The sequence below is a fragment of the Amblyraja radiata genome, chromosome 20 (genome assembly GCF_010909765.2).
Source record: "Amblyraja radiata isolate CabotCenter1 chromosome 20, sAmbRad1.1.pri, whole genome shotgun sequence".
Taxonomy (NCBI): domain Eukaryota; kingdom Metazoa; phylum Chordata; class Chondrichthyes; order Rajiformes; family Rajidae; genus Amblyraja; species Amblyraja radiata.
Window position 1 is genome coordinate 17,981,639 of NC_045975.1, and position 27,947 is coordinate 18,009,585.

At 40.4% G+C, this 27,947-nt stretch overlaps 2 protein-coding genes across 2 annotated transcripts in view; one reads left to right on the forward strand and one right to left on the reverse strand.

Annotated features, from left to right (window-relative positions):
* The window catches only part of abtb2 (ankyrin repeat and BTB domain containing 2), a 181,698-nt gene extending 177,777 nt beyond the window's left edge, over positions 1 to 3,921 (forward strand). Inside the window, exon 18 of the mRNA XM_033038903.1 lies at positions 1,611 to 3,921. Within this exon, the coding sequence (XP_032894794.1) occupies positions 1,611 to 1,808 (198 nt within the window). The 3' untranslated portion in view covers positions 1,809 to 3,921. The remainder of the gene's footprint in view (positions 1 to 1,610) is intronic.
* Positions 3,922 to 4,905: 984 nt separating this feature from the next.
* The window catches only part of nat10 (N-acetyltransferase 10), a 50,981-nt gene continuing 27,939 nt past the window's right edge, over positions 4,906 to 27,947 (reverse strand). Inside the window, exons 18-29 of the mRNA XM_033038902.1 lie at positions 27,250 to 27,324; positions 26,512 to 26,628; positions 23,602 to 23,735; positions 20,121 to 20,169; positions 15,766 to 15,868; positions 14,697 to 14,807; positions 13,728 to 13,900; positions 12,851 to 12,970; positions 10,990 to 11,088; positions 7,234 to 7,307; positions 5,865 to 5,948; positions 4,906 to 5,431 (exon numbers count right to left, since the gene is read on the reverse strand). Of these exons, the coding sequence (XP_032894793.1) occupies positions 5,296 to 5,431; positions 5,865 to 5,948; positions 7,234 to 7,307; positions 10,990 to 11,088; positions 12,851 to 12,970; positions 13,728 to 13,900; positions 14,697 to 14,807; positions 15,766 to 15,868; positions 20,121 to 20,169; positions 23,602 to 23,735; positions 26,512 to 26,628; positions 27,250 to 27,324 (1,275 nt within the window). The 3' untranslated portion in view covers positions 4,906 to 5,295. The remainder of the gene's footprint in view (positions 5,432 to 5,864; positions 5,949 to 7,233; positions 7,308 to 10,989; positions 11,089 to 12,850; positions 12,971 to 13,727; positions 13,901 to 14,696; positions 14,808 to 15,765; positions 15,869 to 20,120; positions 20,170 to 23,601; positions 23,736 to 26,511; positions 26,629 to 27,249; positions 27,325 to 27,947) is intronic.

The window sequence follows — 27,947 nt, forward strand, 5'->3', positions numbered from 1 at the left end:
GACCTCTTTGATTCTATACTCAACTCCTCTTGTTATGAAGGCCAACATGCCATTCGCTTTCTTCACTGCCTGCTGTACCTGCATGCTTACTTTCATTGACTGATGAACAAGGACCCCCCAGATCCCATTGTACTCCCCCTTTTCCCAACTTGACACCATTTAGACAATAATCTTCCTTCCTGTTTTTGCTACCAAAGTGGATAACCTCACACTTATCCACATTAAACTGCATCAGCCCACTCACCCAACCTGTCCAAGTCACCCTGCATTCTCATAGCAAAATGAACCATTTTGCTTGCAGTAAATAGCATTACAGGCACATAGACTCAGACAACATACAAAAACAAATTATATAAAAATCATGCATAAATTGCACAATATTTCTAAAAGATTGCAATGAAAACAAGACATGTGTAAAACCTTTTTCCCAATTAAGTCCATGGCAGTTCAAGAAGTGAACTGTAGTATTCCATTGTTAAGATAGGATTACAGTTGCACAGGTTGGTTCAAAAGCCTCAGTTGTAGAAAAGTAAGCTTTTCCTGAGGGAATTTCGGGCATCTGGTCAAAACTTCCTAAACAAACAAAAAATTGTCTGAGTGTTCAAAAGGGAACTGCAGATGCTGGAATATCGAAGGTACACAAAATTGCTGGAGGAACTCAGCGGGTGCAGCAGCATCTATGGAGCGAAGGAAATAGGCGACGTTTCGGGCCGAAAGTCTGAAGAAGGGTTTCGGCCCGAAACGTCGCCTATTTCCTTCGCTCCATAGATGCTGCTGAACCCGCTGAGTTCCTCCAGCAATTTTGTGTACCTTAAAAAATTGTCTGACACTGTTTGTCCCCATCATGTTAACTTTGCCTAATTAATTACAGATTTCAAAATGTGTTATTAGTTATTAATTGATTCAAGTATTTTTTTCCAATAATGAACCAGAGGCTAGTTGACTTGCGGCTTCCCTCTCTTTTCAAGTAAAGGTGTCACATTCTGTGATTATTCTCCCCAATCAAAGGATTTTTTGGACGATCCAAGTAAATGCATCTAATATTATGGTAGGCAGGCCTTCCAGGTCATGGACCTCATCAGATTTTAGCCTATTACTATCACTATATTGACCTTGCCAACAATGCCCAGATCGTTAAAATAACTATAAAAAAAAGAAAAATATACAACCTAGTTATCATCTGATTTATTTATGCACTGCACAAATTTTACAAACCAGATTTCCCAAAACTGTAACGGGATCATAGTTCAATCAACACCTGCAAAGTGTTACAGAATGAGCTAAAAGGTTAAAAAAAAAAGTTGGTGCCATGGAGCTAGTCCCACTTGCTTGCAGCTGGCCCATATCCTTCAAAACCTTTCCTATCCACATATACCTATCTAAATGTCTTTTAAGTGACGTAATTGCACCCGACTCAACCATGGGCAGCTCATTCGATGTGAGCACCACCCTCTAGTGGAAAAAATCTTAGTTTATTAGTCTAAGCTTGTATGCCTGTGAAATAGGAAATGCTTTCTCAGCTCACAACATTACCCAGGTCTTTACTTCTAAAAAATGTGCATTATAGATATGCTGCCCAGTGCATTGACTATTTATTTTGTTTTCTTCAGATCCATAAAGCATTTGAGCTACTTACTTACACTGAAAATTATTTCTTGAAAAACTTCAGTGCCCTTCTCGATCAGGAGTCTTTCAGGCAGCTAATTTACGGACGCAACAGCAAACTGCAGAGCCTGGACCTCCTACAGTCTCTGGATATCGCATTAACGAATAGAATGAGGTCAATTTACATCACGTCAAGAGTATAAGAAAAAAATCCGCAACTGGAAGAGCATTATGTACATTACCAGAAGCTCCATGTGGGCTATCCCATTCCAATGATTTTCTTACCTCAACTTTTTGACAGTTGGTTCTTTGGTGATATGAGGATCTACCACTGTAGAGGTAAATGTGTTATCTTTAAAGTAAACTCTAATTTCATGATCGTCACCCAAAACCAAATCAAGAAATGTGATGCTAACCTAATTCTGTGATTAGTGTTTACCCGTGGAAATTTCCAATAACTACATTGGAGCAATAGCGAGAGGCTACTTGAGCAACAGTTCTTTTGCTTGTGAACTGGGACCAATCAGAACAGATATGCCAATTCATTAAAATATTATTCTATACAGGCGACTTCCCTTGAAGTTAAATAAGTTAAACAAAATAGACTCCTCAACCATACAGAGATCACAAGCTCAATGCACCTTGTGCACGGAACTACATTTATTTTATTTATGAGTAAAAGATTTGTAGTATTATTAGTTTGGTGTAACTGAGTTTTAGTTTGCATTATGTATGTATGTGTCAATCATAGACTAATAATAAAAATACCATGAATAATATTTCTAGATATGGGTGAAACTTCCACTGTGATGACTGAAATTAATCTGGGTGCATTTTGGGGTGCAATGTTACTATTTGTCAATTTTCTTCACCATTGTAAGAAACCATTATAATAAACAGATTGATGTCCTTGTTATAACAGCACATAAGACTTCTATGCCAAGGTATTAATCTGTTTATTAGAAATAATAAGGAATTTCAGTTTTTAACTGTATTCCTGCTTGGTACATTAACAAGATTTGCAGTTTTTATAAGAAATTAAACATCAAAGGTACATGTGCTGTACATTACAAGGAGTTGTATTCCTTAAAATTAATACATTTTTTGGTTGACATTAAACTCAACTGACCTGTTAAGACCATACAAAGGGAATTAGAGTCCATGAAGGACTTTCGCTGATCTGTAAATGTTATTATTATCTTTTATGAGTCCATGAAGGATTAATAAAAGATAATAATAACATTTACAGATTAGCAAAAGTATATTAGTTTTGCACTATTTCAGTGTGCTTAATCATTGCAGTTTCCCATCTAAATACAATTAACAAATGCTTTGTAGAATACTGATAAAAAGGTAGAAATGATATTATATATTCTGCCAGAATTATACATTGTAATAATTCTTGAACTAAAAAGTTTTCAAAGGCAGCATAAAGATGCATATAAATACAACAGCTTTTGTAAAAAAACTAGATTTGAAGCCATTCTATTCAACCAGGGAATGCACTGTTAAATATTAGCAAGCAAGCTTCCAATATACTAAAATACCTTTTCAGGATTTTACTCATGTAGGCTGTGCAATAACTAAAACAAAGCACATTTTGTAAATATCAACATAAAACATACTTTTAAAATTGTATTGAAGATTAATCTCACCTTATTATTAAATTCAATGGTAGCTTCAAGCATCAAGGTGCAAGAAAAGGCACAGCATGACATTAAATAATCCAAAAACAAAATACTGCAATTCAAAAATTTGATACTTACAATTTAATCATATTTCAGTATTATGTTTTTTTACCGTACTCATTAAAATATTGACTTTCATAAAGTCAAACAGCGAAGGTACCTAGTTATAGCAAGAGACACATACCCACAAACTTGGTCCAGGCATTACTTCAAGACTCCTTCCACACAGATGGAAAGTACCAAGGAGGTTTCCAAACATGGAATTAAGTAGCAAAGTCAGTCACAGTTTCAGAAACAGGACAAAGAAAAGCAAGTAGAGTTGTTGAGGTTTAGTAGAAAATGAAGTCAAAGTTGGCAGTGGGTCAGTAGATGACAATGATTAGTTTTTTTTTAATTGGAAAGTCAAATATTTACTTAGATTAGTGTAGAACTGGTAAAATACCAATCTTCTCACTGCCTAATTTGGGGAAATGGTGGGGGTGGTATGGCATTGGATGTGGACAATACATCCCTTTTAATGGAAACTTTAATTTTCAGCTCAAGATGCTGAGAAAATTGTGCCATAGCAGGCACATAAGTGTTTTTGTACTGTTGTCAAAAATCTTCTAAATAAAAAGTGGAACAACAACTGCTTTGTTGATATTTTATGAATGAATTTTAATGTATTCTTTGGAAAGACTAAATGCTGGAACAACTCAGTTAAAATTATTTTGTTGACTTTAACCAGATACAAATTAAAGATGGTGAATCACAATCAGCTTCAAATGATCTATAATGGTCAATAAATGCCTTATAACCCCAATTCTGAAAAGATCACCAACCACCAAAGAACAGTATATACCTGGGCAGCGGAAAGATACATGTTGCAGTGTCTGTATTTGATTCAATCCTGTTTTTATAAGTATATCCAACAAAAGAAAAGACCGCTAGGATCATACCATCTGGTTAGTTACTAATTATCCACCCTTCAGTTCAGTATTTCCACAACAGCTGTAATCAATGGCAGAGTCCTCCATAAAAATTCCTGAGAGATCTAAGTCCAAAACATAAATCCTTGAAAGGTTGATAGAATTTGAAACTAATAAAAATCAGAAAGCAACAGATGTTGAAATCACTATGTCGAGCAGCATCTCTGAAAAGAGAAAGCACTTAATATTTCTGGGGATGGACCTTTCCTCAGTTTCTCTTTATGTAGATGCAGCCTGACCCACTGTATCCAGCATTTTCTGTTGTCATTTTCACAATTTCCCTCAGAATCCTGTTTTACTATTTCTGTATCTTCTAAGAAAATGGTAAAACCTCTGGACATACAACCTAAAAGGTGGCACAATGGCACAGCAGTAGAGTTGCTGCCTCTCAGTATCAGAAACCTGAGATTGATCGTGACTACGGGTGCTGTCTGTACGGTGTTATAGGTTCTAATTATTTTAATTCAAATTTATCTGGAAGATTCCAACTCTTTCAGACCCACAAGGATTAATGATCTTCACCACACTTGTGTAAATAACTGGAGGGCTGTAAAGAATGATGAAACATGCCCCAAAGTTTTTACTTATGAACACAACTAAAGTAATTCAGATGGCAGGAATGACTAAAACACATTACTCACAAGTGAAAATAAAAGCAGCTTTTTAATATATTTAGCCAAAAGCCATTTTTACATACCTGTTAACAGCCATTTTTAAGTTCCCTGTTACATAAATCCATACTCACTATATTTCATACTCAATAGCATGGATTTCCAATTGTAGGAGGCATATGTTTAAAAATATTTTAAAAACTTGGAAGTGTCAGTCTTAACATGTATAGAGGGACAAGGAGGAAAGCAATGATCTTCAATTTCTTAAGGTCTCTGGAATTACAAATTAAAAGACGACAGATTTCGACAATTCTTCATATTTCTTTAATTTTCATTTTCTCAGTTCGATCACATCTCTTATAGTTGGGCAACTGAGATTTATCCCAAAGAATCGCACTCTATCAATTTATGCTGATTTTGAAATCAATTACTAAATTTTAAATTGTGCTTTTGTTTATGTGAATTACTTTGCCCACTTCTTTTGTCTTTATTCTTTTTAATCCTTTTCGTCTCCAACTGGTGACCACCTTTCTCCATTGAATCTTGTTTCCTTTTGGCACTAAAAACAGTTTAAAAAAAATGTCCAAATGATCATGTGTTTCCGAGAACTGCAATTCCGTGAAGAGCAAGTTTGTGAAATAAAAGGATACCTCACTAAATTTGCAAGTTATCAAAAAATACACGTTTCAATGACTATAAAGCATTTTTTGAACTGCCCAAAGTTCATGAAAGGCAATTCATAAATTGTTCCTCCAAAAACAAATATTCCAAACAAACATTATTTTTGCAGGGTATCGCATACTCTCACAATTCCTTGCATCACCCCTAACATAGTTGCACATACAGATTGGGAACGACTTTTCTTCTCTCTCACTGCATTTACTCTAAAATCTTTTTTAAAAAAACCTTCCCATGCTATTTGATTATAATTGCTCACTCCATGATGCTTCAACAAAGAATCTAAATATTCTATAGACAAGTAAGTTCCTCACCTTTGAATGCTGATAACTGTGGCATTCTGGCCTGTCGACTTTAGTACTTCATTCCATTCATCATCATTGCCACGGATCATATACCTGGTTAATAAAAATGATATGAATGCCTGCAGTCCAGAACAAGCAATACATCATACCTTGACAACAAACACAAGAAAACCATGAATAATACCAACCAGCTTCCAAAAATTCCAGACATAGAAGTTGACCAATAAGAATTTATAATAAGCAGTGAAAATCAACACTCGTACAGTATCTATTAGTTGCCAGTAAATACTCAGTTTAATCCAGAAATATTTTAATCAAAAGACTTCATAGACGTTTCAAACCCACACAAGGTCAACAAAGAAAAGATAATTTGCATCCCTATGCCATTTACAACAGTTACAACCCAGACATTCTTTTAAAAAAACATTTCTTTTTACGATCTCCTACAATGGCTTAAAGAGTGTAATTGAACTATATAAACCAAGTTCTTAACAAACACAGTCCTTGAACTGCTAGTTCTCAATGAGCACAGTATAAGCAGGACTATAGCATGCTCAAGCTTGTGCTGGAAATGGGTCAAGTGCTCACTCTCCTACCACCCAGCACCCCCTGCTGGTATAGGGGCAAACATAATTAGGGTTTGGCTGATAAAAACACAAATAGAGGGAATACATTCTCAGGATAAGACGTCAGAAGCTTACAATTAAAATTAAGGTAAATTATTTCACTCGCAGCATTTTGAATCTATTAAATTCTCCATCCCAAAGATTCATTACTATGTACCATAAACACCTTTTTGGACTATGATATTAATGAGATAAGGCACTAGGTCGGTGGAGTTGACCTCGTTATAATAATACTGAATGGCACAACAGACGTGAAAGGTCTATGCCTTTCCCACCTTCCTGTATCTTATGTTCTAATTTTCTAAGTGAAAAATAGTTCACTGGCATTCACTATGAAGGATCCCCGTTCATTACAACTGCTTAGTCAATTCTAAAAAGTTAAATGGATTCTGATTTCACTCAATATTTCAAGAACCAACAGGCGACAAATCTACCGTCTCACCTTGCCACAGTTCCTAGAGCAATTGTTTATATTTATATACCCCAGTTACTGATCACCGATCAATGGAAACACACTTATCTGATGTAAAACAAATTATTTTGATTTCAACCACCATCACCTGATATTTTCAACATTACAGGAGTCACCTAAATTATAGGGTTTAAACTCCATTTATCTTGACCCAACCACATAATATTCAATTATTATATACCCAAGTAGCTCAATGAATTTCTTTATGCATCTAATTATTAAGCACCTGCATAGTAAAATTGAATTTAATGAAGTCCAAATGACAACAACTGTGCCTTACTGAGTTAGATCCATTCCTTTCAATTTTTCAACTTCCTGCTTGTGTTTTTCTTCAAATTCCTTTGCTGCTTCCTCCTAAATAAAACAACAACGGTATCAATATAAGGTATTTAGAAAGATGCTACACATTTTGTATGATTCTTAATCATCTCAAATAACTCTTGGAGATAAATTACTTTCAAATGGAGGTCACTTGTTTTAAGGATAGTTATTTAAAGCAGTATGAAGAAGGGTTTCGGCCCGAAACGTTGCCTATTTCCTTCGCTCCATAGATGCTGCTGCACCCGCTGAGTTTCTCCAGCATTTTTGTGTACCTTTTATTTAAAGCAATACTCATTTAATCTGCACTAAATTTATTATTCCAAGTATTCACTCAGATACATCACTTCCAAGGTGATAGCCGTGCGATGTTTGAATGGTAATTACCAGTTGCAGCTTTGATTTGAAAATGGTACAGATGTTGGATTTGTGACTTTTTTTTGGCAAAACCTCGTTTATTGCATTCATAATAATGAATCAATATTGATTAAAAATTGACCCAAGGTTTCCATCCCAATGTGCCATGAAAACCATAGGTTTCTAAAACTGACTGAAAGTTGAAGAGCAGGAAGAGTCATTCCCAAAGAGAAAAAGGAAAAATTACCCAAAAACTTTTCATGGTGCTGAGAAGCTCAATCGTTCCTCTGCAAAGCAACTTCTTTGTAAAAACCAATAATATGTCAAGCAAATCATGGACATTTTTTGGCTTATTTGGAAACAAATGGTACCACTGCGATGTAGGCAGATCTGTCAATCAGCTGCAATGGATATGATTATTACATTATAAAAAGGTGTGTTTGGAGGCATGTATTGGCAACGTGATGGACTGCAAACTGGAGATATCACCAATAGTGATTAATCCAAAGAGGTCACTCCTCGAATTATTGCAAGTATGAGGTGCATTCGGAGTTAATGTGAAATGCACCAGAGTTTAAATTACAATTAAAAGTTAAATCTATGCAAGATTATATCAAAGTACAGAGACCACGCAAGAACATGACATTTTGCAATATTTTATCTCATTTTAACTTTTTTGCAGCTTCTTGTAATTAATTTTATATTTTGTGCGGAGCTTTAGATCAGGGGTCGGCAACCTACGGCCCCCGGGCTGAAAGCGGCCCGTAACCCAAAATCATCAGGCCCGCAGGCATGTTTTTTTCCCCCGTAGTCACCCAGCCCGCAGACTTCCTTCATCTCCGGTCCCACCCGGACCCGAGGCGCCCAGGCGCCGTGACGCAAGGAGGCTGGCGGTCGCAATTGCGGAGCCGCTGAGCTCTCGAGCAGGACCGAGCGCCGAACTCTGGCTGTACCGCATGCTGTGCAAAGCCGTTGGCATGGCCGCGCACCTTCTGTGTCTGGGCTTCACTGTCGGGATCGGGGTTGTCAATACGCCGGGGACGAGTGAGTGTGAGTATTTGAGCCACCGCCTTCAGGACAGAACCAAGGCGATGTACCATAGGTATGCCATGTTCATGAGCGCCTGTAACTAGGGGCCAGGTGGTGTCCTCGAATGGGCGTGATCTATATGAACACGTGATTTGATGCCTGCCATCCGGATCTATGTGAACACGTGGTAGATGTGGCTCGCCATCCGCTCACAGGCATGCATCCGGCCCCTATGCAGAACAAGATTGCCGACCCCTGCTTTAGATTGATTGTAATAAGCGACTAAAAGAGTAACAATTCAGGGTTTAAGAAAGAACTGCAGATGTTGGAAAAATCAAAGGTAGACAAAAATGTTGGAGAAACTCAGCACAGTTATGTTCATACCGCTGGGGTGTAAATTACCCAAGCGAAATATGAGGTGCTGTTCCTCCAATTTGCGCTGGCAATGGAGGAGGCCCAGGACAGAAAGGTTGGATTCGGAATGGGAGGGGGAGTTGAAGTGCTGAGCCACCGGGAGATCAGGTTGGTTATTGCGAACTGAGCGGAGGTGTTGGGCGAAGTGATCGCCAACCCTGCGCTTGGTCTCGCCGATGTAGAGAAGTTGACACCCGGAACAGGTGTCCAGCGATAATTGGAGGAACACCACCTCATATTTCGCTTGGGTTGTTTACACCCAGCGGTATGAACATTGACTTCTCCAATTTCAGATAATCCTTGCTTTCTCCCTCCTTCCCGAAATGTCGCCTATTTCTTCTCTCCATAGATGCTGCCTCACCCGCTGAGTTTCTCCAGCATTTTTGTCAACAATTTAGGGTTATGCTGTTCTGTGAATAGCCATAAGTTATACAGCACAAAACTGCTCTTTGGCCCAACTCATCCATGCCAACCAAGATTCCTACCTAAATAAGTCCAATTAGCCTGTGTTTACCTCTGATCCTTTCCTATCCATGAGTGTCCAAATGTCCTTTAAATGTTATAACGGTACCTGCCTCACCACTTGCCATCCATGCTCCATATACCCAGTGCCCTCTGTGTGAAGTTGCTCCTCAGAAGCCCTTCATATTTTTACCTTCTCACTGTAAATCTATGCCCTCTAGTTTTAGGTTCTCTGACCCTGGAAAAAAGACTGTGACTATATACCCTAACTATGCACTTATTGGTTTTATAAGCCTCTAATAACTTAACTCCTCAGCCTCCTTCACTCTAGGAAAAACAATGCCACTTTATCCAATCTCTCCTTGTAAATCAAGCTGTCCATTTGAGGAATTATCCCAGTGAACCTAATCATATCCTTTAGCTTTTATTAGCTTTACTCTACCTGGACAAATTCAAGCCAAACTCGGTGACTCAGAGGTTAATCTATTACAGGTTGCCACTGAGTTCTGCTTTACACAAAAGCAACAATGTAAATCTTGTAGACACAAAATGCTGGAGTAACTCAGCGAGCCAGGCAGCATCTCTGGAGAGAAGGAATGGGTGACGTTTCGGGTCGACAATGTAAATCTTGTATTGTTATTCCCTTCAATGCCAGATTTGGCACCTATCCAAATAGACATCAGTAATAAACAATGCTAAGAACTGAAGATAGACACAAAAAGCTGGAGTAACTCAGCGGGTCAGACAGCATCTTTAGAGAAAAGGAATAGATGACGTTTCGGGTCGAGACCCTTCTTCAGACTGAGTCAGGGTAAGGGAACTAAGTGAAATGAAAAGATACATGGAACAAATTAATAAAAGATATGCAAAAAATCAGATCAAAGCTAGCAACAATGATCAAGGAAAGGTGGAGCCCACAATAGTCCATTGTTGGCCGGGGGAAAGATGATAACGAGTAATACAGTGAAACTCAGCAGGATGTCAGTGAAACTATTATGACGACTAGGGTGGGGGAGGGACTAAGAGAGAGGGAGAGAAACAACTAAATGTTGTTTTAATTTGCACAAAAGTTTAGTTTAGTTTAATGTCACGTGTACTGAGGTACTGTGAAAGGATTTGTTGCGTGCTAACCAGTCAGCGGAAGGACTACACATGATTACAATCAAGCCATCCACAGTGTACAGATACATGATACAGGGATATACATTATAGAGTGGGTAGGCAGTGTGTGAAGGCAAAACATTGTGCAAATTATTGTGCAAACACGAGGATCTAAACACAATTACACAAGAAAGAATGAAATAGGGCTAAATGTATGTCTGGTTTTAAATGGCTACCTTCAGATGAAAATGAAGACAAAAATACAAATTTGATATACTGTGTATGAAACTCCTCCTCCTAGGCTTCATTGCCTTTACAGATTATCAAAATAATTAACAAATGTGTCTGTCCATACCAGATCCTCAGAGAGTGATTTGACTGTAGGTTCCATTACTATCTCCTTCGCTGTAATCATTTGTTCCTCCACAGACTTCTCCAGGATGTTATTGAAGAGCTAACAAGCATACAAAAAAATGAGGTCATTTTATCCCCCAACAATTTTCCAACCCACGATTAGTGGCATTCACCTCACTTTGCTCATCAACTTGATGGTCACAGATCATTTTAAATTAGATATTTTAGGCAGATTACTTTCAATTTAAAGATAGCATAGATATAGGTATGACAACCATAGCTATGATGTGAATAAGCGAGTTCGGTATTCCGAAAAACGCTAGGATTCATGGGATTTGTCAAAGGTCGAACGCTGTAAATAAAAATCGAACGAAGCGCTGTAGATTCAGGAAGTATAGTTTGGGTCCGATTTCTTGTCTTTTTCCAGTGGGAGATGGGGGGACAACGACCGGGTGGGCGGGGGGGGGGGGCGCAAGCGCTGCCAAACTGCCACAGGACCATCCCCGGTCTCCCCCCAACTCGAGACGTCTGGACCAACGGGACAGCAGCCCCCAGGCCCAGCGTGGAGAAGCGGCAACCCCAGCTCACCTCCGCCTCTCCCACCGGGTCAACACGACAGCCTGGACTGACAACACCGGCGGCCCCAGACCCACAGAACCCACAGCCAGCCTCAAATCCAGCCCAACCCCGCTCCAACTCCAGAGGAACCCGCTCCCCAATGGGCCACTACGGCGACAAGTGCCAGTCTGCCCACAGCCTCAGCCACTACTCCAAGTCGTACCTTGCACACTACCGGCTTCTGCCCCTACGGTACCCGCTGCCACTTTATCCACAGCTCCGAGGAGGAGCGTGGGCCTTGGCCTTGCTTGCGCCAGAACGCCAGCCTGGGCTCAGCCTCCTCTGGCTCGGCGCTATACTAGGCCGTGCTGTGGGCTGCCTTCAGCCCCGACCTGGAGTTGGAGCTGGCCCGGACTCTGGGCTTGGGGCTGGGCAAGGGAGGGGGAGGAGGTTGATGTTGCCACCAGCACCACCATTAACAACAGTACCCGCAGCTCCAGCGAGGGCCCGGCCTGCCCATGCCGGCAGGAGCCCGTCCGCAGGCTTTCTCTCCAACCAGGACGACTCCAGCAGCAGTGGCTCCGAGTCGCCCATCTTCGAGAAGGGCAGGCAGCTGCCCATCTTCAGCAGGATCTTGGTGTCGGACTGAGGGGAGGGGGGGGTGGAGGTGGAGGGCTGCCGGCCAACGCGGCGGCTGCAGTGCCGCCCCGCCAGCCCAGGGCCACCCCGGACACCTCCGGGACACCGGGGAGGGGACGGCCCAACAGCAACTCAACAGCACCCGCAGCGACGGACGGCCGACCCCAACCCCGACTACGGATGAAACACATGCCTGCACACAATGCAGCACCAGTGTTACCAAGACGGTTTTATAGCTAGTGATCTATGACTTGGGCATGTGCAGTCGGAATACCGAACTCGCTTATTGACATGGTCATTTTAGTAAATACCAACACATTTTACACATCATTTTGTTTTCCAAAATTAAGGAATTGCAGTGCAACTAATTAATTTAACAAGATAGTAATAGGTAACTACATCCTAAAATGTTTAGTACTAACTTGATTACATGTTACAGTTTGTTTAATATCCTGTAGAACCAAAATTTGACCTATAAATATATCATATCCATGTACATGCAACCCAAATACATGCTTTTGACAAGTATTAATCATTATCAATTGTGCTCTAAAGAATTTATATTTGCTATTATGTGATACCATGTCAACAGAAGGATCTACAATTTATAATCTTTATCCTATATTTAAATGCAAAGAACGCTGTTTATCTAATGATTTCATTACCTGGACAACTTTGCGGATTAATCGGTTGAAAAGACCCATTAGTTGACTAACTGGAAGATCAATTTCCTTCTCGAGCTGGTCAACAGACTTGCGTTGAAGTCCAATACCTAATAGTAAAGCCTTAAAGTAGGAGGAAGTCACAGGTGAATTAACATTTTTGATAAGTTGTTTTTTTTCCATTAAACTTCTCATTTTACAACACCAATCACAAAAATGGAGATAACATTCGTATTAACAGGTAATCTAGAATATTTGCTGAAAATGATTTTTTTTATAGCTACCAAAATCATTATTTGAAAACAAGAACGTGTGTGTGTGTGTGTGTGTGTGTGTGAGAGAGAGAGAGAGAGAAATCTTCATTGTTGTAAGGTCATTAAATGTCAAAAAGGGAATCACACCTATTGTTCTTTAGTCATTAATTAGTCTCGGTGCGTTGTCGAAAACCTACCATCATATAACAAAAAGCATGAGAAAACATTAAATTGATTTTTATAACAGAGGGCATAGAGCAGAAGTGTGAAAGACAAATAAAAATGAGGGTGGGAAATGAAAATAACTTGAAAGCCTTTCTTTCCAGTTACTTACAATATTTATTTCTTTATTCACTTATGGGCTCTTTTTCCCAACCTATCTGAATCACTAGACAACCAATTGACAATCCAATCACCAGAAACCCATACTCAAAATAACTGCATGCTTTGGTTAAAGATTATCAAGCCTGTGTACATTAACAAAAAAGTACGAATGCTTTATACCTTAACAAGAAATCCTAACTAGATTTGCAAATTCATAAATAGCTACAAAGATTCGCTGTAAAGGTTAATTATTTGTCAAATAAATTGAGCTAATTAACACTCCAAACTACTGTGATACTTACAGATTGTGCAACAGATAAAGAGATATCACCAAGATGATTCAAAAAGTAGAGCCCAGATATGCAAGGGACCATGTCCAAGATTAGATGGTAGTCCACCATGTTCCGAGAATACATCTCCAATCGTTTCAAATCATACGGTGTAAATTTAGTTTCCAGTTCGGATCTGTTTAAAGCTGAGTAAGAAAAGTAGATAAAGATGATAAACAATATTTGCATATAAAGATTAACTTTAATGCATTGGCATGAACATATATATATTGCAAAACAGAAAATGTGCAATTTAAACCTATCAATTAAATTCCAAGATAACTTTATAGCCCAATCCAACACACTGATGAGACTCCCCACCATTGACTCCATCCACATTTCACGCTGCCTCAGAAAAGCTGTGAACATAATCAAAGACTTGTCCCACCCCGGTCATTCCTTCTTCCAGCTCCTGTCGGGCAGGAAATACAGAAACTTGAATAAGGCTTTATAACAACTTCCTCTTTTGTCAGGTTTCTAAATGGTCCTTCCATAAGCTATGGTACAGTCTGATTCATCACTATCCTAATGCAGACAATGGATTTTGACTCTTAAACTGGTGCGCTACAATACTGAGAACTACATCTGAACTCTGTCTTTCCCTTTGCTCTACGTATGATATTTGAGTTTGTCTTAATTGTATTAATATATAGTATTATCTGATTTAATTGGAAAGCATGCAAAACAAAGCTTTTCACTGTGCCTTAGAACACATGACAATAGTAAATCTAAATCTAAACCCTATAATAGAGATGGGTGAAAATCTTGCTAAATATTATTACCAGCAGGATAGAACAGCTAACCAGGTGATGCTCTATACAAGGAGATTCATACAAGAACATTAGTAACTGAAGCGGCTACAAGCAGCATTTGCGCATATGAGATGATTGTGGGAGCATGGAAGGACTAAACAAAATATGCAAATTACAGATGTTTACTTACGTGGTATGGATTCCCTTTTCATGCTTTTATTCTGAAGAATATTCAGTCCCACAGATGGAAGGAAATTACTGAACTGGTAGCCAAGGAGGGACAGGAACCGTTTTCTGAAATCTATCCAGTGACAATCGCACATTTATTCATACATTTACTCAGCACATTCAATCATATTGCTTTAACAATGTTTCATTTTTAAACATTTCCCTTTCTTTTCAAATCGCATTGCCATGTTTAACGAATGCGATAAAAACATTGTTTTGGGCAACAAAAATTTCTTTTTACAAAGACTAAATAATTTTCTACTGACTGCCTATCTGGTTCAGTTTTAATCCATCAACTAAAACGTGAATTTGCAAATGTGCTGCATGCTCCAATTTGAAGTTTGGATTTGAAAATTAGTGCGCAAAGATATTTGTGTGAAAGTCCTTGCTACTTTAACAATGGACATTGTGAACAACACAAGCAGAATGGTTAAACTAGTCGAAAATATCCTTCAAGGAAACATTACGATTGAAGCAGAAGAGCCCGTGAAACCCAAGTCATCTGTAATTTGCAATCACTGATTGAGAAGACATTGAATAGTAAATGTCCATCTAACAGGTAAGAAGAGAGGGGTAGTATAGAAATCCTCCTTTAATGCACCACTCACTCATCAACTGCTTTTTAATGTGAAATACTACTGAGAGTAATGATGTGTCAGAGGAGTGCAGTTGAGAATATGTCACCTGGGCAAATGTGGCATGGACTGTTCAGCATAACTGACAAAAAGGCAGACATAGCTAGGGTCCATGTGAGTGTCCATGGCTATACATTTAATTTGATCTGTATGTTTCAACCCAACAAGAAATGTTGGATCAAGTTTTGGGGCAACAAAGTTGATCAATTGAAGCATATTTTTTAAGCAGGCCAATATTTAGAAAACTGATCATATTCTCTTTTATAGAAAATTTAACAATTGAATTAGCCAACAAAATGAGGATTTATATCAATGTGTTTAGAAGGAACAAAAAAACCCTACAATTATATAAGCTAATATTTCAACACCAATCTTGAATGTGATAATGCATTATACCTGTCCAGTAGGCATGCAACCAATTTTTTTGTGCAGTGTCCACAAACTCCTCCTCATTCAATATTTTCAACATGATGCAAGAATGTTCACCAGTCAAATCATTCTGCAATTAACAACAAAAACTTAATTAAAAGTTGCAGAATGACCAGTTTACAATAATGCAAAACAGTTAAATAGTTTTTCAAAACTTAAAACAAAACAGCTACACATGGTACGGATTTAAGAAGGTAAATGCAAACTTAGTTAAGAATTCATTCAATGTATAACAGGTGCTACAAAGTGAATAAATTAATGTGAAAGGAACAGAATTATGCCATTCGGCTCATCAAGTCTACTGCACTCCCTTCCCCTCATAACCCCTAAAACTTGTACTAATCAAGAATCTATCTCTGCCTTAAAAAATATTCATCGACTTTGCCTCCACAGCCTTCCGTGGCGATGAATTTAACCAGATTCACCATCCTCTGACTAAAGAAATTCCCCCTCATCTCCTTCCTAAAGGAACATCCTTTTATACTGAGGCTATGACCTCTGGTCCTAGACTCTCTCATTTGTGAAAACATGTGAAAAGAAAGAGATTAGTTAAAACAAATATAGGTCCCTTGCAGTCAGAAACAGGTGAGTTGATCATGGGGAACAAGGATATGGCGGACCAATTGAATAACTACTTTGGTTCCGTCTTCACTAAGGAAGACATAAATAATCTGCCGGAAATAGCAGGGTACCGCGGGTCAAAGGAGTTGGAGGAATTGAGTGAAATCCAGGTTAGCTGGGAAGTGGTGTTGGGTAAATTGAATGGATTAATGGCCGATAAATCCCCAGGGCCAGATAGGCTGCATCCCAGAGTACTTAAGGAAGTAGCTCCAGAAATAGTGGATGCATTAGTAATAATCTTTCAAAACTCTTTAGATTCTGGAGTAGTTCCTGAGGATTGGCGGGTAGCAAACGTAACCCCACTTTTTAAGAAGGGAGGGAGAGAGAAAACGGGGAATTACAGACCAGTTAGTCTAACATCGGTAGTGGGGAAACTGCTAGAGTCAGTTATTAAAGATGGGATAGCAGCACATTTGGAAAGTGGTGAAATCAATTGGACAAAGTCAGCATGGATTTACAAAAGGTAAATCATGTCTGACGAATCTTATAGAATTTTTCGAGGATGTAACTAGTAGCGTGGATAGGGGAGAACCAGTGGATGTGGTGTATCTGGACTTCCAGAAGGCTTTCGACAAGGTCCCACATAAGAGATTAGTATACAAACTTAAAGCACACGGCATTGGGGGTTCAGTATTGATGTGGATAGAGAACTGGCTGGCAAACAGGAAGCAAAGAGTAGGAGTAAACGGGTCCTTTTCACAATGGCAGGCAGTGACTAGTGGGGTACCGCAAGGCTCAGTGCTGGGACCCCAGCTATTTACAATATATATTAATGATCTGGATGAGGGAATTGAAGGCAATATCTCCAAGTTTGCGGATGACACTAAGCTGGGGGGCAGTGTTAGCTGTGAGGAGGATGCTAGGAGACTGCAAGGTGACTTGGATAGGCTGGGTGAGTGGGCAAATGTTTGGCAGATGCAGTATAATGTGGATAAATGTGAGGTTATCCATTTTGGTGGCAAAAACAGGAAAGCAGACTATTATCTAAATGGTGGCCGACTAGGAAAAGGGGAGATGCAGCAAGACCTGGGTGTCATGGTACACCAGTCATTGAAAGTAGGCATGCAGGTGCAGCAGGCAGTGAAGAAAGCGAATGGTATGTTAGCTTTCATAGCAAAAGGATTTGAGTATAGGAGCAGGGAGGTTCTACTGCAGTTGTACAGGGTCTTGGTGAGACCACACCTGGAGTATTGCGTACAGTTTTGGTCTCCAAATCTGAGGAAGGACATTATTGCCATAGAGGGAGTGCAGAGAAGGTTCACCAGACTGATTCCTGGGATGTCAGGACTGTCTTATGAAGAAAGACTGGATAGACTTGGTTTATACTCTCTAGAATTTAGGAGATTGAGAGGGGATCTTATAGAAACTTATAAAATTCTTAAGGGGTTGGACAGGCTAGATGCAGGAAGATTGCTCCCGATGTTGGGGAAGTCCAGGACAAGGGGTCACAGCTTAAGGATAAGGGGGAAATCCTTTAAAACCGAGATGAGAAGAACTTTTTTCACACAGAGAGTGGTGAATCTCTGGAACTCTCTGCCACAGAGGGTAGTCGAGGCCAGTTCATTGGCTATATTTAAGAGGGAGTTAGATGTGGCCCTTGTGGCTAAGGGGATCAGAGGGTATGGAGAGAAGGCAGGTACGGGATACTGAGTTGGATGATCAGCCATGATCATATTGAATGGCGGTGCAGGCTCGAAGGGCCGAATGGCCTACTCCTGCACCTAATTTCTATGTTTCTATATGTTAATCCACTCATTCCTGGGATCCGGAGAGATCCTGGGATCATTCTTGTAAACCTCCTCTGGACCACCCTCTCCATCGCCAGCACATCCTTCCTCAGATATGGGGCCCAAAATTGCTCACAATACTCCATATGCGGTCTGACCATGGCCTGCAAAGCCCCAGCATTACATCCCTGTTTTATATTCTAGTCCTCTTGAAATTAATGCTAGGATTGTATTTGCCTTCCTTATTACCGACTCAACTTGCAAATTGACATTTTGAGAATCCTGCACCAGCACTCCCAAGTTTCTAAGATTTCTGAATTCTCTCCACTTTTAGAAAGTAGTCTACACCTTTAGTCCTACTTTGAAAATGCATGACTCCACATTTTGCTACGCTGTATTCCATCTGCCAATTCTCTGCCCACTCATGCAAGCTGTCCGAGTCCTTCAGCAGAGTCCCTGCTGTCTCTACTCTACCTGCCCCTCCACTTCTAATGGACTGCAAACTGGAGAGATCAACAATAGTGATTAATCCAATGGGGTCACTCCTCGAATGTTTGCAAGTATGAAGTGCACTCAGAATAAATGAGAAATGCACCAGGGTTGAAATTACAATTAGAAGTTAAAGCTATGCAAGATTAAATCAAAGTACAGAACATGACATTTTGCAATAATTGATCTCATTTTACTTTTTGCAGCTTCTTGTAATATTTTATATTTTGTGTGGTGTTTTAGATTGACTGCAATAAGCTTTTAAAATAGTAAAAATTCAGGGTTACACTGTTCTGTGGGTCATAATCATGTTATACAGCACAAAACCAGGCCCTTCGGCCCAACTCGTCCATGCCAACCAAGATTCCTATCTAAAAGGGTTTAACTTGATTAACCCTCTAAACCTTTCCTATCCATGAGCCTGTAAAGTGTCCTTTAAATGTTATAAACGGTACCTGCCTCTCCACTTGCTTTGCCAGCATGCTCCATATACCCAGTGTCTTCTGTGTGAAGTTGCACCCTTTATATCGTTACTTTTATCAGCCAATGGTTCACCAAACTTTCTATCTGGTTTACATTCTGCTGTAGTTTTATACAATCTTCCTTGCTGACCACAACACCAACAATGTTCACATAATATGCAGAATTACTAATAATTACTCCTACATTCATAGCCAAGTTTTTAACATATATTACAAACAGCAAGCACCAATCCCTGCAGTATGCAACAGTCCACAGACTTCCAATCAGAAACACAATTCCACCTTTTGCTTCCTAATCACCCAGCCAATTTTGAATCCAATTAGGTGACCAATTAGAAAGTAAATAGGGAAATTTTTCCCCCTCTCGGGACCTCTTATTTGCTGAAAGGACATCAGAGGCAGAAACTCTCATCTCATTCATGAAGTACTTCGATATGAATGTTTTAAGCCATAAAAGAGTTCCAGACTATATTGGAATCTCTTATAACCTCTTTCACACAGAGAGTGGTGAGTCTCAGGAATTCTCTGCCACAGAAGGTAGTTGAGGCCAGTTCATTGGCTATATTTAAGAGGGAGTTAGATGTGGCCCTTGTGGCTAAAGGGATCAGGGGGTATGGAGAGAAGGCAGGTACAGGATACTGAGTTGGATGATCAGCCATGATCATATTGAATGGCGGTGCAGGCTCGAAGGGCCGAATGGCCTACTCCTGCACCTATTTTCTATGTTTCTAAAGACATGATATGATACAAGGTGAGCCAATTGGACTCGTTCTTCTGTTAGTTTTCTAGCTTACAACGACTCCGCCACAAACTTTCATTTCTTTGACAATTCTATTATTAACATGGCACAGGCTAATTTTAAGATAATAGTATTCCACTATAAACAGAAATAAAGAATTCAATCAGAAGATACTTGACATTCCAATTACTGATTATTAATCAGTATGCCTAATTCTGTTCAGATTAATATATTCAAACAACATTTTTAATTAAAAGAACTTACAGGTGTCTGCCTTAGATATACTGGAACGTATCCTGCTCGCTTCCAGAACCTTGAAACAGAAGTGCACATATAAAAATGAGTTATATCTTGCCAGGAAACCATTTGATAAATTCTAAATTAACATTAATCCCATTCCAAAGGACATCTTATTATTCTTACAGGTTACTTTTGCAAGCCCCCACCAATGCCCTCTACCAGCATTTAAAAAAAATCATTTACAAAGTGTGACCATTGCTGGCAAGGCCAGTGTTCAATGCCCAATTCTAGTGGCCTTTGAGAAAGCTGTGGCATTCATTGTCTTGAACTGTTACTTGTCCTTTTTATAGGTGCTCCCACAGTGTTGCTGGATCGGGGGTTCAAGGGTTTAGACTCAGCAAGGTGACGAATCAACAAAGTATTTCCTTAGTAAGGACAACAAGGAAGGAACCTGCAAATGGTGCTTGCTGTACTTGCCATTCTCCAGGTGTAAGTCAATGGGTTTGGGTGATGCTGTAAGGATGAGAAGCTGAAATTCATTTTGGTAATAGTACCAATTGGTGCAAAATGAATATGGTATTGGTATATTATTCTCACATATACTGAGATACAGTAAAAAGCTTTTGTTTGCATGCTATCCACTCAAATCAAATCACACTATACACGAGAACAAAATGCTCGAGTAACTCAGCGGGTGACACAGCATCTCTGGATAGAAGGAATGGGCGACGTTTAGGGTCGAGACCTTTCTTCAGAGTAATGTCAGGGGAGGGGGCGGCATAGAATAGAATAGGCGGGACAAAGATAGAATGTAGTCGGAGACAGTAAGACTAATGGGAGAACTGGAAAGAGAAAGCAAGGGCTATCTGAAGTAGAAGTCAATGTTCATACCGCTGGGGTGTAAACTACGCAAACGAAATATGAGGTGTTGTTCCTCCAATTTGCGCTAGGCCTCTCTCTGACAATGGAGGAGGCGCAGGACAGAAAGGTCAGATTGGGAATGGGAGGGGTAGTTGAAGTGCTGAGCCACCGGGAGATCAGGTAGGTTAAGACGGACTGAGCGGAGGTGTTCAGTGAAACGATCGCCGAGCCTGTGTTTGGTCTCGCGATGTAGAGAAGTTGCCACCTGGAACAGCGGATACAGTAGATGAGGTTGGAGGTGGTGCAAGTGAACCTCTACCTCACCTGGAAAGACTGTTTGGGTCCTTGGATGAGGTTGGGGGGGGTAAAGGAACAGGTGTTGCATCTCCTGCATTTGCAGGGGAAAGTACCTGGGGAGGGTGTGGGTTGCGTGGGAAGGGACGAGTTGACTAGGGAGTTTCGGAGAGAACGGTCACTGCAGAAAGCAGGGGGTGGAGATGGGAAGATTTGGCCAGTAGTGGGATCCCGTTGGAGGTGGCAAAAATGTTGGAGGATTATATGCTGTATACGAAGGCTTATGGGGTGGAAGGTGAGGACAAGGGGGACTCTGTCCTTCTTACGAATTTGGGGGGAGGGGGAGTAAGAGTGGAGCTGCGGGATATCGAGGAGACCTTAGTGAGAGCCTCATCTATAATGGAAGAGGGGAACCCCCGTTTCCTAAAGAATTAGGACCTCTCCGATGCTCTGGTCTGGAACACCTCATTTTGGGCGCAGATGCGGCATAGACGGAGGGATTGGGAGTAGGGGATAGAGTCTTTACAGGAAGCAGGGTGGGAAGAAGTGGTCAAGATAGCTATGGGAGTCAGTAGTACAATCAAGCCTTACACAAGTACAACAGATTTTGTCATTTTGTGCTACATGGCTTCCAACTCTGTTTCCAGGCCTCCCAGTTCAGACCCAACCAGGATTTCAGGTACCTACCATCGCCTCTTGCAAGTTCTCCTTCCATGCCCTGCGTTATACACTCTTCACTATGCACTAGCACCAGCAGGTCCACGCTCTGTTAGTCCCATAACTCCAGGCCTCACTCACCTTGACCTGCAATGGACCGCTGGATCCACGCCTTCAATTGAGTCTGAAGAAGAGTCCCAGCCCGAAACATCACCTATTCATGTTCTGCAGAGGTGCTGCCTGACCCCAAGTTACTCCATCACTTTGTGTCTTTCTTAAAATGAGTGTCTGCAGTTGCATGCATTTGCATAAGTGGAGTACAGCTTTAGATCTCCATGGCCATAATTTACTAGCTGGTTCAATGCCACAATTCTTGCTCACATCCCCATAGAAGTGGTCTCATGTCACTTTTTAACCAATGGAATGCCAATTTGGTACAAATTTCACTTGTTAAACATATTTACCAGCCATATTTTCAATTGATTCCTCTCAGATTATACTTTTCATTTAAGCTAGCCAGCCAAAAGCACATTAAAAGCACATAATGAAACTTGTCAGACGCAAGGAAAGGTCATAAGGTTCTAAGTGATGAGGCCATCAAGTCTACTCCGCCATTCAATCATGGCTGATCTATCTCTCCCTCTTAACCCCATTCTCCTGCCTTCTCGTATTCCTCGCATGTTGCAAAACATACTTGGCTAATAAAGTATGCTTATGATTCTCCCTATAACCCCTGACACCCGTACTAATCAACCCAGTGGTAGAATAATGATTGTAAAGTTGAGAGTACTGCCATGCAAAACTCATCCATGAGTTAATTCATGATGTTATCTGCCACTGAACCACCAGAAGCATTGCAAATGTCTGTGGGTGCATGCGGGTACTGCTGTATGGATGACTGTCACTTCGAAGCACTGTTCTGCTGATAGAAATAAATTAAGTTGCTGCTCCAAAGCAATCCCATTACAAAAGAAAATACTGCTACACACGTTACAGGAAGATAGAAATATTCTTACAATAGCTGCATGTATTACTCCACCATTCAAAATGAACTGTTTGGGGGTTTGGCAATTAGTAGATCACATGGTCAATAATCATGACTACCAATAAGTTATAAATACTGCATAAGGAAAACTGAGAAATTAAAAACAAAAATAATAAATACTGGAAAATTACAGTTGCTCAATCAGCATTCAGAGGAGGTTAACATTTTAATCAAAAACCAGCTGCCAAAATCAAATTCTGAACAAGAATTTCTAACCATAATTGGTAAATGCAATGGATAAGCCGTGAATTTTCAGCATCTTTATCCTAAATCTAGTTATGTTACAATCTTAGACTCTGACAAAATCATATGACCTAAATAGCCACCCAGTGAGCCGCTGTATGTTCCAGTTTGTGCTGTGGCCTACTGACAGCAATTGTTAGCCTGCTCTGTTTTCTGTGAAACCTATTCATTTCAGAATACAATTAGAAACAGTGTTTTTAAACTGTTGACATTAATACATCCTAGTTTGAGAAAACACATAGCTCTATCTAATGTAAGAAGTCAAATGGGAAGGGAAACGTATTTTTTTAAATAAACAATACAATTGTTGAAACGATTAAATGAAACAAGCTACAATACTTCCAAATAGGTAACAACAAAATATTTCAAAATATCTGTCCTGAAAATTGAGCAGACGTAACTTACTTCAACAGTTGTGACGTGAGGCCATAAGATACTCCCAGGTAGTCAAGTTTCTCTGCAGGTCGTTCACTGAGCTTCAGTAGTAAAGGTGGCAAGTCTTTGCGCGGTGTCAAGGTCTCTTCTAGTAAGCTTATAGCCTATTATAGAAAGATTTTAATACAATTTAAATTAGGACTACTGCATTCTTCAGGGTCATTGTGAAAACAAGTTTCTATGAATTCAATGCATTTTCACTTGAAAAAAATACCACTTTCAGCACCTTCAATTGATTTAATCCATTTCCCAGTTAGAATAATAATTATAAGAACTTATATCCTAGGTATTGTGCTTTACAAATACGGAAAACATAGAGCAGTAGACTACGGAAAAGAGGCCTGTAATTTAGGAATGAAGCACAGCTGAAAGATAAACACGAGCATTGTCTAAAAATAAGAGAACGTAAAAAGAAAAATATTTATCCAATGTGGAAACCAGTAATAAATATTTCAGATGATGGATGTAAACAACACAATGTAATGTAAAAAGATTCAAAATTTAAATGGCTTACAATGAAATTGAGGAAGTAGAAAAAGTGCACAAGCAGATACGCCTGGATGAATGTGTACTCATCGTGTACATCCCTAATTTCCATGTACGTACAGGTAAAACCATTATTAATAAACACCACAATGGATGAAAATATTTAGTTTCCAAATATTCCAGTGGGCGGAGGGAGAGCTGAGAAAGGGAGGAGAAACCAGGGACTACCTGAAATTAGAGAAGTCAATGTTCATACCGCTGGGGTGCAAACTGCCCAAGCGAAATATGGGATGCTGCTCCTCCAATTTACGGTGGTCCTCGCTCTGGCCATGGAGGAGGCCCAGGACAGAACGGTCGGATTCGGAATGGGAGGGGGAGTTGCGCAAGTGCTGAGCCACCGGGAGATCAGATAGGTTAATGCGAACCGAGCGGAGGTGTTGGGCGAAGCAATCGCCAAGCCTACGCTTGGTCTCACCGATGTAGAGCAGCTGACATCTAGAGCAGCGGAATCAATAGATGAGGTTGGAGGAAGTGCAGGTGAACCTCTGTCACACATTGATTTCTCTAATTTCAGGTAGTCCCTGCTTTCTCCTCCCCTTCTCAGCTTCCCCCCCCCCCCCCCCCCCCCCCCCTCACATCAGTCTGAAGAAGAGTCTCGACCCGAAACGTTGCCTATTTCCTTCGCTCCATTAGTGCTGCCTCACCCGCTTAGTTTCTCCAGCATTTTTGTCTACCTTCGATTTTCCTCTTGGGTATGACGCTACAAGTTTGGCACACCTGTAGACAATAGGTGCAGGAGTAGGCCATTCGGCCCTTCGAGCCAGCACCGCCATTCAATGTGATCACGGCTGATCATCCTGTATTTGGGTAATTTCTCCCATTCTTCTCTGCAGATCCTCTCAAGCTCTGTCAGGTTGGATGGGGAGCGTCGATGCACAGCTATTTTTAGGTCCCTCCAGAGATGTTCGATCGGGTTCAAGTCCGGGCTCTGGCTGGGCCACTCAAGGACATTCACAGACTTGTCACAAAGCAAATCCTGCGTTGTATTGGCTTTTTGCTTAGGGTAGTTGTCCTGGTGGAAGGTGAACCTCTGCCCCAGTCTGAGGTCCAGAACGCTCTGGAGCAGGTTTTCATCAAGGATCTCTCTGTACTATGCTCTGTTCATCTTTCCCTCGATCCCGACTAGTCTCCCAGTTCCTGCCGCTGAAAAACATCCCCACAGCATGATGCTGCCACCACCATGCTTCACCGTAGGTATGGTATTGGCCAGGTGATGAGCGGTGCCTGGTTTCTTCCAGACGTGACAGTTGGCATTCAGGCCAAAGAGTTCAATCTTGGTTTCATCAGACCAGAGAATCTTGTTTCTCATGGTCTGAGATGCTTTTAGGTGCCTTTTGGTAAACTCCAAGCAGGCTGTCATGTGCCTTTTACTGAGGAGTGGTTTCCGTCTTGCCACTCTACCATAAAGGCCTGATTGGTGGAGTGCTGCAGATATAGTTGTCCTTCTGGAAGGTTCTCCCATCTCCACAGAGGAACCCAATGGTCACTCTGTCAGAGTGACCATTGGGTTCTTGGTTACCTCCCTGACCAAGGCCCTTCTCCCCCGATTGTTCAGTTTGGCTGGGCGGCCAGCTCTATAAAGAGTCCTGGTGGTTCCAAAGTTCTTCCATTTAAGAATGACGGAGGCCACTGTGCTCTTCGGGACCTGCAATGCTGTAGAAATTATTTTATACCCTTCCCCAGATCTATGTCTCGACACAATCCTGTCTACGTACAATTCCATTGTCATCATGGCTTGGTTTTTGCTCTGACATGCACTGTCAACTGTGGGACTTTATATGGACGAGGTATGTGCCTTTTCAAATCATGTCCAATCAATTTAATTTACCACTGGTGGACTCCAATCAAGTTGTAGAAACATATCAAGGATAATCAATGGAAACAGGATGAAACGAAGCTCAATTTTGAGTGCCATAGCAAAGGGTCTGAATACTTATGTAAATGTGATATTTCAGTTATTTCTTATTAATTACTTTGCAAAAATGTCTAAACACCTGTTTTTGCTTCTTCATTCTGGGGTATTGTGTGTAGATTGATGATTAAAAAAATAATAATCAATTTTAAAATAAGGCTGTAACGTAACAAATTGAGGAAAAAGTGAAGGGGGTCTGAATACTTTCTGAATACATAGTATATCATAGAAAATGTCTTTTAATCATGAAAGGGTTTCTGAAATGGCAATTAGCTACAAAAATATACTCAAATGTTAAAAAAATCTTCAGATCCACATAAGGTTAAGCAATTCGGTTCAGTCAGGTAGTGTCCAGAATTGCTGTTTGACTAAAGTTATATTCTTTTACCATCGTTGTAATTCCAAACTTTACCCGACCGTACCTCACTGCTGACAGTGGTTATTTCGGTGGATTTATGGCCTTCTTGCTCTTCCAGACAAGGACATTTCCCTTCATAATACATCTGTAGCAACTCCATTGCTCGGCTTCCATAACCCATCTGGCCACAAGATCATAGAAAAAGCATGACAGAAATAATTTTGATTACTGAACACAAGAATTGAAATTTAAAGTCTACAATTGTGCTATTAGTATCAAAAAGTTTAAAATCCTTACAAAAATGATCTGCTGAATTATTTATTCTCAAATTTGTTCTGAATGGATAAACTCAAACTTATTTTTAAATGGGCTCAGTACAATTCTCCAAAGTTTAATTCAAAAACAAACTTCTCACTTGCCTTCAAGCATGAAGTTCAATTGAGGGTGTACGGAAGCATTACATGAATGAATGATACACTGAGTTAAACAAAGCACCACCATTAGATCAATTTTAATGCAGTCCTCACTGATGCAATGAAAATATTATTTATAATTTAGACTGAAATTATTCTTTTTATTAAGTCATTAATTTATATGATATAGACAGCACATGCATTTATGCATAATGACTCATCTGCATGATTATTGTAAAGAAGCAACCATCCGCAAATGAATTTCCAAGTATCAATCCATAATTCAAATCTCCAACAATTAAGGTTTCACTATTTTACCAAGATATTTACCACAAGGAACAGATTGTGAGACTAATACACAATATGGCAAATGAAAAGGTCTTTATTACCGCTTGGTAATCAGGATGTACCGCAATTCTGACAATACGCCCTCCTGATAAACTTCCAAAGTCATGATCCTGAAACTGTTTTAGAAAGAAAATGTTCAGTTTACTAAAACATCCATATTATCAACAGATAGTCCATCCCATACTCCATTGATAAGAAAGTAGCAGGACGATAAGCCAGTGAAATTGCCCTTTATACTATACTAGACTAAGTGGGACCCGTTGGGTCCCAGCATCACAAGGGAGGGCTGGTCCCCCAACGCAATATTCCGCCTCTCCACCAATTCCAATATTGGTGGCCAGTGGGGGGTGGGGCTTTCTGGAGCACTAGTATGGGTGTTGTGGACTGAAGGGACTGGTTTACAGAGAGCTAGTATAAACATTGTGGGCCGAATGGATTCTTGAGCTGGCGGCTCAGTCACTCAAGCCTGTTGTGCTGGCAGCTCACTCACTCACAGCTGGTGGGCTGGCAGTTGACTCACGGCTATTCCTTGCAATTCCATTTCAAGCAGGGTGCAAGGCCACCAAATTCAAGTGCAGTTTCATACCATTTCAAGCGAGGGCGCAAGGCCACTAAAGACAGCGAGTCGTGACCTCTCCATCCTCCATCTTGCAGAGACTGGGCCACGCCCACACTTCTGGGTTTTATAGTACCTCCCCCCTCCCACCAGAAGGGGGGTGGCCTTCATGGCGTGATTGAC